Source organism: Rhinopithecus bieti, unplaced genomic scaffold, assembly GCF_001698545.2.
Source record: "Rhinopithecus bieti isolate Rb0 unplaced genomic scaffold, ASM169854v2 scaffold_34317, whole genome shotgun sequence".
In the NCBI taxonomy this organism is placed as follows: Eukaryota; Metazoa; Chordata; class Mammalia; order Primates; family Cercopithecidae; genus Rhinopithecus; species Rhinopithecus bieti.
The window spans coordinates 52,243-63,901 of record NW_016814779.1 but is presented as its reverse complement, the minus strand read 5'-3'; the positions used below and the strand labels follow the sequence as shown (position 1 = coordinate 63,901).

At 37.8% G+C, this 11,659-nt stretch overlaps 1 protein-coding gene across 2 annotated transcripts in view; it reads left to right on the top strand.

The window, feature by feature from the left end:
• Positions 1-502: 502 nt before the first annotated feature.
• The window catches only part of ADH1C (alcohol dehydrogenase 1C (class I), gamma polypeptide), a 37,348-nt gene continuing 26,191 nt past the window's right edge, over positions 503-11,659 (top strand). The window contains exons 1-5 of one of the 2 annotated variants that reach the window (XM_017852370.1): positions 503-880; positions 4,699-4,800; positions 5,425-5,563; positions 7,304-7,391; positions 7,489-7,708. In XM_017852370.1, coding sequence (XP_017707859.1) covers positions 863-880; positions 4,699-4,800; positions 5,425-5,563; positions 7,304-7,391; positions 7,489-7,708 — 567 coding nt within the window. In that variant the 5' untranslated portion in view covers positions 503-862. The remainder of the gene's footprint in view (positions 881-4,698; positions 4,801-5,424; positions 5,564-7,303; positions 7,392-7,488; positions 7,709-11,659) is intronic. The other variant, XM_017852371.1, reaches the window with a different exon arrangement.

Sequence of the window (11,659 nt, the reverse complement as noted above, 5' to 3'; positions counted from 1 at the left end):
CTTTGCTGTGACTGATGGGGTGTCTGATTTTCTGCTATAAAGAGACGAGAGTGCTGTATCAAACACACTCCTCTGGCTCCTAGCTCTCTATGCTCCACTTTGTTTATCCCGTTTCCCTCCTCCTCCTCCTTCCTAACTGCACCATGTGGATTCAAAACTGCAGCTTAGTGCAGACAAAGGGAAAACAGAACTCTGAATGAGCCCAAAGGGAAAACAGATCTCTGAATGATCTGTTTTAAGGGAATTTCAATTATTCTTTGGGATTTCAATTATTCTTTGCTATTAATAAGACCTCATGCAGTCCATATTAACTTAGAATTGGTATAGAAGCCTCCTTTCTGATACTGTGAGTACTTTAAGCTTTGGCTGAGCACAAACAACTCGCAAGTTTGATACCCATTGTGTCTTTTTCCCTTAATCGCCTGCGAGGAACCATCTATCATCCTGTCCTGAAGGGAGTTCCTCCTAGATCTGGTCAGACCTTTGTATGGTAATTAATTAAGTGAGTTTGAGAGAAAAGAAGCAGGAATTTGACCAGGAAGAGAGTAAGGAAGAGAGAAAGGAATTAAAATTTATCATTTTAACTTAATATTTAACCGAATGAAAGCAAAATCTTATCTGAAATTGGAAAAGTCAAGGTTTTGAGTGCTGGTTCAGTGCCCATTTCTTTATGATTTGATAGTCTGAGAAGAATATGATGGGTGTGGCTTAAAAACCTAGATCACGTGTGGTGTTGGAATTAGGTGTTATACGAGCAAACAAAATAAATACTTGCGCAATATACCTGCTTTGTGCACTCAAGCAGAGAAGAGATCCACAAGTACTCACCAGTCTCCTGTTCTGCAAAGAAGACAGAATCAACATGAGCACGGCAGGAAAAGTAAGCAAAAAATATATTACTGTTGGTAATATATTCTCTTTAATATAGCAAATAAAGGAATACAGTATCTGATGAATAATTTAAAATTCATATCTAAATTAGAAATGATATACTGAAATATGATATGCAATATATGCTATAACATATAATGTATACTGAACTACAGTGGAAATAAGCTATTCCTAAACACCTTCAAAAAGAATATATAGAATCTATATCCAATAAGTCTTTATTTCCTACATTAAATAAATTTGCAGTGAAGTGATAGTTTATTCCAAGCTAATCATGACTGATTTGTAAATCTAAAGTTAGAAAAGTCTTTAATCAGAAGTTATCTTTATATTAAGAAACCATAATTTAAATGTGTTATTATTTGTATTCATATTCTTTGTGAACACAAGAAAGTTAAGTCTGACATAACTTTTATGAGAGGAATTTGATTCAGAAAATTTTGAAATATCCTTTTAACCTTACTATAAAATATCTTACAAAATACTCATTGATCTCACAGCATTAGAATCATCAAGGTTAAGCAAGACATCACATGCCAATTCCATTTAAAGGGGGCCCGTTATGACACAATTCAGGCAATTTCCACAGAAATCTTATGGAACAGTGTCTCCCCTATATAAAAGTCAATATGATCTTACAGAAAAATAATAATACAATTTGAATCACTTATTAGCACTCAGAACACAAATATTTGTTTTTTTCTTCTATAAATTCATATATATTTTTTCAATGTGTTTACAGGTGCACAGAAATGCATGTCATCATTCAATATAATCAACTGGTATTTTTAATTGCCTAATTAAAAAAAAACCTGTGTAACTATTTCCAGCCATTTGTTGTGTTAGGAGTGCATCACACAGTAAAATATCTCACTATGATAATTCAGTTTAAAGATTCTGAGGCTTATCTCTATGCTGTGCGACAAAACAGGCTCATATCAATAAGACTGGTTGGAAATCACATGAGTGGCCCATTGGTACTGTTCTCACACCACTTCACTTTGCTTTATTTTCATTCATTGTTGATTAATATTTACATTCCTCATAGAAAATAATTAGAAAAAAGAAAATTTAAATTTACCATTTACCAAACTCGACTTAAAAGAAATAATGAGTTCATAGAGCAAAAGTATAAACCAATCATATTAATAAAAATTATAACTGATGAAATAGATAATCCTCCCCTCTTGAGTGCAACATCAATAACTTAGCTTTTTGACAGCATTGCATTTATGTTTACATGTCCTGCATTTTATCTTCTTCAAATCCTAAATTGTGACAGTACTAATGTCTATTTCATAAGGTAGTTGTGAGAATTCAATAAATTAATAGTGAAAAACACTTAGAATAGTACCTGGTAAATAAAAATAAGTCAATAAATATTAGCCACTATTATTATTGTTGCTATTTAACTTTTGATATTTACTATCACGGAGTACTGAAAATGTGAGGCTAGATTAATTTTTTTGTTTCTTTGTTTGGAGACGGAATATCTTTCTATTGCCCAGGCTGGAGTGCAGAGGGGTGATTTCAGCTCATTGCAACCTCTCCCTCCCGGGTTCAAGTGATTTCTTCTGCCTCAGCCTCTCAAGTAGCTGGGATTACAGGCGCACCCCGCCATGCTTGGCTAATTTTAGCATTTTTAGTAAGACGAGATTTCACCATGTTGGTCAGTCTGGTCTCCAACTCCTGACTTCAGGTGATCCACCCACCTCAGCCTGCCAAAGTGCTGGGATTAAAGGTGTGAGCAACCGCGCCCGGCCTGATCTTTATTCTCTGGACAACCAGCTTTGAGACTTCAGGAAAATTATTCAATCACTGAGTCAGTTGATCTTCAATTATTTCAGATGTAGTAAGACCAATAATTCAATGGTACTGTCCTGGTAGCATCCTTTTTAGGTTTAAAAGTAATACATGTTGTTTATAACAGCACAATTTGCAATTGCAAAAATATGGCACCATCCTAAATGCCCATCAACTAACGAGTGGATAAAGAGAATGTGATATGTGTACACCATGAGATACTACTCAGCCATAAAATGGAACAAAATAATGGCCTTTGCAGCCACTTGGATGAAGCTGGAGGCCATTACTTTAAGTGAAGTAACTCAGGAATGGAAAACCAAGTACCATATGGTCTTACTTATAAGTGGGAGCTAAGCTATGAGGAAGCAAAGGCCTAAGAATGATATAGTGGACTTTGGTTAGGGATAAAAGACTACACATTGGGCCGGGCGCGGTGGCTCAAGCCTGTAATCCCAGCACTTTGGGAGGCCGAGACGGGCGGATCACGAGGTCAGGAGATCGAGACCATCCTGGCTAACACGGTGAAGCCCCATCTCTACTAAAAATACAAAAAACTAGCCGGGCGAGGTGGCGGGCGCCTGTAGTCCCAGCTACTCTGGAGGCTGAGGCAGGAGAATGGCCTAAACCCGGGAGGTGGAGCTTGCAGTGAGCTGAGATCCAGCCACTGCACTCCAGCCCGGGCGACAGAGCAAGACTCTGTCTCAAAAAAAAAAAAAAAAAAAAAAAAAAAAAAAAAAAAAGGCTACACATTGGGTATAGTGTACGCTGCTCGGGTGACAGGTGCAGCAAATCTCAGAAATCACCACTAAAGAACTTATCCATGTAATCGAAAACCACTTGCATACCAAAAACTATTGAAATTAAAATAAATAAATTTTTGAAATAAAAATAATGCATGTAACTCACTCAGCACAAGCCACAATGCACCTGTCACATCACAGGCACCTGACAATCAGGAACTCCTACTATTAGAACTTTATTTCCAAGTATTCTGATGTTTATTTTGGCATGGACCACATTGAAAATCCTGCAAAGTTGAAGGATTTGACAAATGAATAATGAAAATGAATTGGCAGAAGATGAAATTTCAATTTTTATTATATTTGCAATTATGTTGATTCTATATAGAAAGAGATTTGTGCATTGTACATGCTTTACCACAACAAAGATGGGTTTTACAGTACACTGCTAAGCACTGGAAATATGTGCTCAGCTTTTATTTTTAAGGACATCTGTGGATAAGCTTGCTAGCTAGAAACTCAAATACACAGTTTCTCCAGTTTTTAAATATATATGTGTGGTCTGAATGCACACACACACACACATACATACATACCACCAACTCTAACCTCTGTAATTTTGGGCTCAAATCTAAGCTGGAAGGAGTCTCCGCACATAAAGTAGATGACAAAACAGGCTGCTAAAGCTAAGTTTCAAATGGGTGTTGAGACAAGTTACACACAGAAGTGAAGAGAGAAAATTAAAAGAGGGCAACAGGCAAATAGAAAAAGAAAGAGACATCATCCTAAGCAGGAAGGTAAATGTATAACTGTTCTTATGGAGTCAGATCCTTTTGGCCTAAGCAGAAAATTGAGCAAGAAAGCAGTGTATTTTGGACAGACACTGACTCTGTCAGCAAAGTAAAGGTGACTTACAACATGTACCAGCCAATAGTTGTGGGTAAACAGGTGTTTTCAGGACAGTATCAGAAAATAATCAGGATTAAACATCTTTGGAGAAAAAAAAAAAGAATAGCCTAAATGAAGATATTCCATTTTATCTAAGTGCCTTATTGTACTTAACTGTTTTTCTTTCCTTATGTTATTGCTTTTTAAAAAGATACTCTCACTCTCTTTATAAACCAGAGAACTTCATTTCTATGCAACACTTATTAGGTGCCAGACATGGGGCTCAATGTTGCATGTACAAAGATGAAAAGACACAATTTCTGACTTCAAGAGTGGGAAAACACTGGTACCATCTCTCTGTTTGATTTTCTAGGTAATCAAATGCAAAGCAGCTGTGCTATGGGAGGTAAAGAAACCCTTTTCCATTGAGGAGGTGGAGGTTGCACCTCCTAAGGCTCATGAAGTTCGCATTAAGGTGAAATATTTTTTTCCATTTGTATTTAATTTTAAGTTTAAAAAATTCAGAAAATATTAAAAACAGAAACATCCAAAATCCACTAAGAGATTTTTTTAATAATTATCCAGAAAATAAAATTACATTTGTTATCAAGGAAAGTAGAAATATAAATTGTTAAATTTTTTTAAAGTGAGCAAACAGTACATGAAGTATAATTCCAGTAAAATACAAAAAAATTTATAGGTTTGTACAGAAGAAAATGCAAAGGGATATATATCAAGACTTCACAATCAATTTGTGTTAGATATTTTCTTGGTTTGCAAATTTTGCAAATTTAATTGGCAATTTCTACTTCTTTTCTTTTAACTATGCATTTTCTATATTATACAAGACAAATATTTTAGGATCAATTATTTCACAGATCATTCTAAATTGTTAAATTCAAGGGAGAAAGATAGAGGAAGGTTTTAGGCTGGATAACCTTGGAGATAAACTGAATCTTTCATATTTGGGAATAGTAGGGATTATCAGCAAAACCCTTGAAAATATTTTAGAATAATAATTTTAGAAAATTGGGTGTATTAAGTCCATCTGACAGTCATGATCTTTTCCGAATCTAAACATCTTCTCTTTATTCTGTAGATGGTGGCTGTAGGAATCTGTCGTTCAGATGACCACGTGGTTAGTGGCAACCTGGTGACCCCTCTTCCTGCGATTTTAGGCCACGAGGCAGCCGGCATCGTGGAGAGTGTTGGAGAAGGGGTGACTACAGTCAAACCAGGTACAGGATTCACACTCAGGGAACATGCCTTGGTTCACCATCACAAGATTAGTCAGCCTGGATGAGGAAACCGAGGCAATGAAAGACAAAAGGGCTTGCACAAGGTCACAGGTCAGCAGGGACTTCAGGAGTTTCCTCCTTCCCTCTCTGCTTGCCTGACTTAAGCAGGTATGACTTCAGGCATGCATGTATTCTAACCTTCAACCATTGTGCACTGACTATCTACTAGATGCCAGTCACTAGGTTAGAGCCTGGAGATATATGAGGATCAAAAAAGACAGTGCCTACCAATGTGGAATTCATAATCTAGTAACTTCCTTGTTAGTGTTGCTGAACACTGTCTTCTGTAAGGGTCCAAAAACTAGAAATGGGAGGAGGGAAACAAATATAAGTATGGACATTGTTCTGTGCTGAGTTCACCAAATGGAGGCTACATGGCTGTGGCTGAATAAATATGACCTTTTCTTAGGTGACCTATGCAGCCCCTTCACCAATTTCCTCTTCCAACATGGTCTCTATTCCTGAGCATGGAATCAATGAAACTGACTAGGCGAAAGGAAACCAAAGAAACATAGCAGGAGCCATCCACCATCAACAATGTCTGCTTTATTACCTTCAGCCATGCTTAAATGTGACTGGTTACAGATTACTAATTATTTTATCTTCAATACTTATTTTACCCTAATCTTATGTATTAATATAAGTATTTCAGAGGTAAAGGATGAATAAGTAGGACATTTCCATACCATCATTTTTGTATAAACTTTACCTATAAAATATTATGCACCAATCATTTTTCTTGGTCTTGTGAAATAGATAGCATAGGTGATTAAAAATAAAAATTATCTTTAACTCTAAAGAATCACTTTAGCCAATAGATTAGACCTGACCCCTTACCAAATACAAATTTAGACTGTGAACAGAAAATAATAAAATAAACTGTCCAATTTGAGTTTCAGCTCTTACTATTTCCTTTACTCAGAAATAAATTAATAACAAAATGACTGCCTATTTCTCACCCCTCCTCCCCACACCATAACAGTAAAAAAGGATAATTCACAAATTATCAGCTAAAAACATTTGGAAGTCAATTCTTATCCTAAAAGAAAGTGCCTAACTTATTGTGGAGGGTTGAAATTTTCAGATGAATTTCTATAATTCTTCTTTGTCCTATTTTTGTTCATTTTCCTCAAAAAAGAACTAAGATTTTTTTTAAAATTCATTTTATAATAAACATAAACCTAGTCACTTTGACAAGTCAAGACCTACTTTAAAATCTCATTTTATTGTAAATCAAACTCTTACAAAATACCAGATCTTCCCAACATGTACTGGGACTAAAATAGATGAATTTCAACTAAAATTTATATTTATAATTACAGTAAGATTATATAATTAAGATTTAATTAGACAAGGACTACATAAATTATATTTGCAAAGCCTCCAGGATAAATTAGTGCACTGCGTAAAAGTTTATTAATACATTGGATGGAATTTTGTTAATCCACCTTGTTTCCCAAACTTGCATTTTCTCTTTAGGATTCTTCAGGCACTTGTAAACCCAAACTAAAAAACAAGGCCTTGGTAGGCAATGACAAATGACATAGTTGTGGGAATTAGACCCTATTTCTTAGAAACTATTCAGACACATGATTCTAATCTATACATGTGAGCTTTAAGGTATTGCTGTATTAATTTCTCCATAGAAATTTAAGAAGAATTTGTTTTATTCCTCTCCAGGTGATAAAGTCATCCCGCTCTTTACTCCTCAGTGTGGAAAATGCAGAGTTTGTAAAAACCCAGAAGGCAACTGCTGCTTGAAAAACGAGTAAGTTTCTGATGTTTTCTTTGCACAGACTTTGAGTTTGCACATTAGTTATGCTCCTGTCTCATGCCTTCATGTGTCTGTGTATTGCACTGCCCAGTCTAAGCAATCCTCGGGGGACCATGCAGGATGGCACCAGGAGGTTCACCTGCAGGGGGAAGCCCATTCACCACTTCGTTGGCACCAGCACCTTCTCCCAGTACACGGTGGTGGATGAGAATGCAGTGGCCAAAATTGATGCAGCTTCGCCCCTGGAGAAAGTCTGCCTCATTGGCTGTGGATTTTCGACTGGTTATGGGTCTGCAGTCAAAGTTGCCAAGGTAGGAATAACAATGGATGAGAAAACCGATTACATGCAGACTGTCAGGAACCAAAAGGGAAGCAATTTCTTGCAAGAATCAGAAATTAGTTTTATAGATTTGAAGTGTCAATTAAGAGTAGAAAAACGACCCAGAAAGAATTGAGAGCACATGCTAGAAATTTCACCAATTTATTGCAGATAACAAGTTGTTAAGAAAATATAAAGATGTCGTTTTCAATAATTTTTCTTCTGAATTTGCTATTTATGGGATCACAAAATTTTAGGTTTGAGAACTAACTCATGTAGTAATGCATTCAACAATTAGAGAGAACCTATACATGCCTCAGGCATCATAGGTTCTGTTGGGTTTTAAAAGCAAAAGTAAATGAAATGAAGTGTTTGTCCTTGAGGAACATCTAGTCTGTGGATCCTCTACTCCCAGAATTAGGATCAACAGTAGAGTCCAAAACCTTACCTGATGCACTTCCAAACCAAGGCTCACCCACTCTGTGGATTCTTACACGGAAAGTAATGAAGCTTCAGTGATGCATAATTCACTCATTATGGGATTTCACTGCTAAAACTAACTCCCCTGCCATGAACATACACATATATTTTAGAAGTGGTAAATTTCAAGCAGAAATTCTTTAAAATTTCCTCCTCTGAGTAGTATGAAAATCTAATAGCATGCTTTATTTTATTAAACCTAAATCAAGAGATAAAAGATATTTATCCAAAACTCACTTCTGCTTAATATGAGAGCTAAGACTAAAATATCTTTCTCAAATCTCCTGCTGAATTTTAAATCACAATCCGTAATTATTAGCACTTTTAAACCACAGTCACAAACAAGCCTTGTATTTTTCTAAGTAAGGTAGAAAGTGGTGTTGTCCCTCATAGTATTGAATAACACTTGGTGAATGAATGAGTGAAATAGCCTTAAGGGAATATAAGAATGAGATTATTTGGAACAGGAATAGCATGTTACCAAAACAAAGGCTGACTATGGGAGACTAGGTTTAATAAATAACTGCTAGCCAATTTAAACAATTTAGAGGACATCTTTTCCAAATTTCAGTGACTTTAGCACTTACTCCCTTGTTCAATTACCTCATCTATTTTAATGGGTAGTGTAAGTGAGCCTACCCAAGAAAAGAAGCTGAGGATACTCATAACAATAGATTTTATTTGGGGGGGCACGCCCAAGATAGCCGAATAGGAACAGCTTCAGCCTCCAGCTCCCAGCATGAGTGACACAGAAGATGGGTGATTTCTGAATTTTCAACTGAGGTACCGGGTTCATCTCACTGGTGAGTGCTGGACAATCGGTGCTGGTCAGCTGGTGCAGCCCGACCAGCGAGAGCTGAAGCAGGGCGAGCGCAAGGGGGAAGGGAATCCCTTTTCCTAGCCAAGGGAAACTGAGACACACAACACCTGGAAAATCGGTTAACTCCCACCCTAATACTGTTCTTTACCACGGGTCTTAGCAAATGGCACACCAGGAGATTATATCCCACACCTGGCCTGGAGGGTCCCATGCCCACAGAGCCTCCCTCATTGCTAGCACAGCAGTCTGAGATCTAACTGCAAGGCAGCAGTGAGGCTGGGGGAGGGGCGCCCACCATTGCTGAGGCTTAAGTGGGTAAACAAAGCCACCAGCAAGCTCAAATTGGGTGGAGCCCACCCCAGCTCAAGGAGGCCAGCCTGCCTCTGTAGACTCCTCCTCTGGGGACAGGGTATAGCTAAACAAAAAGCACAGAAACCTAGGCAGAGGTAAATGCCCCTGTCTGACAGCTTTGAAAAGAGCAGTGGATCTCCCAGCATGGAGGTGGAGATCTGAGAACAGACAGACTGCCTGCTCAAGTGGGTCCCTGACCCCTGAGTAGCCTAACTAGGAGACATCCCCCACTAGGGGCAGACTGACACCTCACACCTCACACGGTGGGGTACACCCCCGAAACAAAGCTTCCAGAGCAAAAATCAGACAGCAACACTCGCTGTTCAGCAATATTCTGTCTTCTGCAGCCTCCGCTGCTGATACCCAGGCAAACAGGGTCTGGAGTGGACCTCAAGCAATCTCCAACAGACCTATAGCTGAGGGTCCTGACTGTTAGAAGGAAAACTAACAAACAGAAAGAACACCCACACCAAAACCCTATCAGTATGTCACCATCATCAAAGACCAAAGGCAGATAAAACCACAAAGATGGGGAAAAAGCACTGCAGAAAAGCTGGAAATTCAAAAAATCAGAGTGCATCTCCCCCTCCAAAGGAACGCAGCTCATCACCAGCAACAGAACAAAGCTGGACGGAGAATGACTTTGACAAGCTAAGAGAAGAAGGCTTCAGTCGATCAAACTTCTCAGAGCTAAAGGAGGAACTATGTAACCAGCGCAAAGAAACTAAAAACCTTGAAAAAAGAATGGATGAAAGAATAACTAGAATAGTCAATGCAGAGAAGGCCTTAAAAGAACTGATAGAGATGAAAACCCTAATACGAGAAATTGTGTATTTCAATTTGTTCAATTTCAAAACAAATGCACAAGCTTCAGTAACTGACTCGATCAACTGGAAGAAAGAGTATCAGTGATTGAAGATCAAATGAATGAAATGAAGCGAGAAGAGAAGTGTGGAGAAAAAAGAGTAAAAAGAAATGAACAAAGCCTCCAAGAAGTATGGGATTATGTGAAAAGAACAAAACTACGTCTGATTGGTGTGCCTGAAAGTGTCAGGGAAACTGGAGCCAAGGAGGATATCATCCAGGAGAACTTCTCCAACCTAGTAAGGCAGGCCAACATCCAAATTCAGGAAATACAGAGAACTCCACAAAGATACTCCTCAAAAACAGCAACTCCAAGACACGTAATTGTCAGATTCACCAAAGTTGAAATGAAGGAAAAAAATGTTAACAGCAGCAGAGAGAAAGGTCAGGTTACACACAAAGGGAAGTCCATTAGACTAACAGCAGATCTCTCAGCATAAACTCTCCAAGCCAGAAGAGAGTGGGGGTCAATAATCAACATTCTTAAGGAAAAGAATTTTCAACCCAGAATTTCATATCCAACCAAACTAAGTTCCATAAGTGAAGGAGAGATTTTGTTACCACCAGGCCTGACCTACAAGAGATCCTGAAGGAAGCACTAAACATGGAAAGGAACAACAGGTACCAGCCATTGCAAAAACATGTCAAAATGTAAAGTCCATCAATGCTAGGAAGAAACTGCATCAACTAGCAAGCAAAATAACCAGCTAATATTATAATGACAGGATCAAGTTCACACATAACAATATTAACCTTAAATGTAAAAGGACTAAATGTTCCAATTAAAAGACACAGACTGGCAAATTGGATAAAGAGTCAAGACTCATCAGTTTGCTGTATTCAGGAGACCCATCTCACATGCAGAGACACACATAGGCTCAAAATAAAGGGATGGAGGAAGATCTACCAAGCAAATGGAAAACAAAAAAAAGCAGGGGTTCCAATCCTAGTCTCTGATAAAATAGACTTTAAACCAACAAAGATCAAAGGAGATAAAGAAGTCCATTACATAATGGAAAAGGGATCAATTCAACAGGAAAAGCTAACTATCCTAAATATATATGCATCCAACACAGGAGCACCCAGATTCATAAAGCAAGTCCTTAGAGACTTACAAAGAGACTTAGACTCCCATACAATAATAACAGGAGACTTTAACACCCCACTGTCAACATTAGACAGATCAACAAGACAGAAAGTTAACAAGGATATCCAGGAATTGAACTCAACTCTGCACCAAGCAGACCTAATAGACATCTACAGAACTCTCCACCCCAAATCAACAGAATATACATTCTTCTCAGCACCACATCGCACTTATTCCAAAATTGACCACATAATTGGAAGTAAAGCACTCCTCAGCAAATGTACAAGAACAGAAATTATAACAAACTGTCTCTCAGACCACAGTGCAATCAATAGAACTCA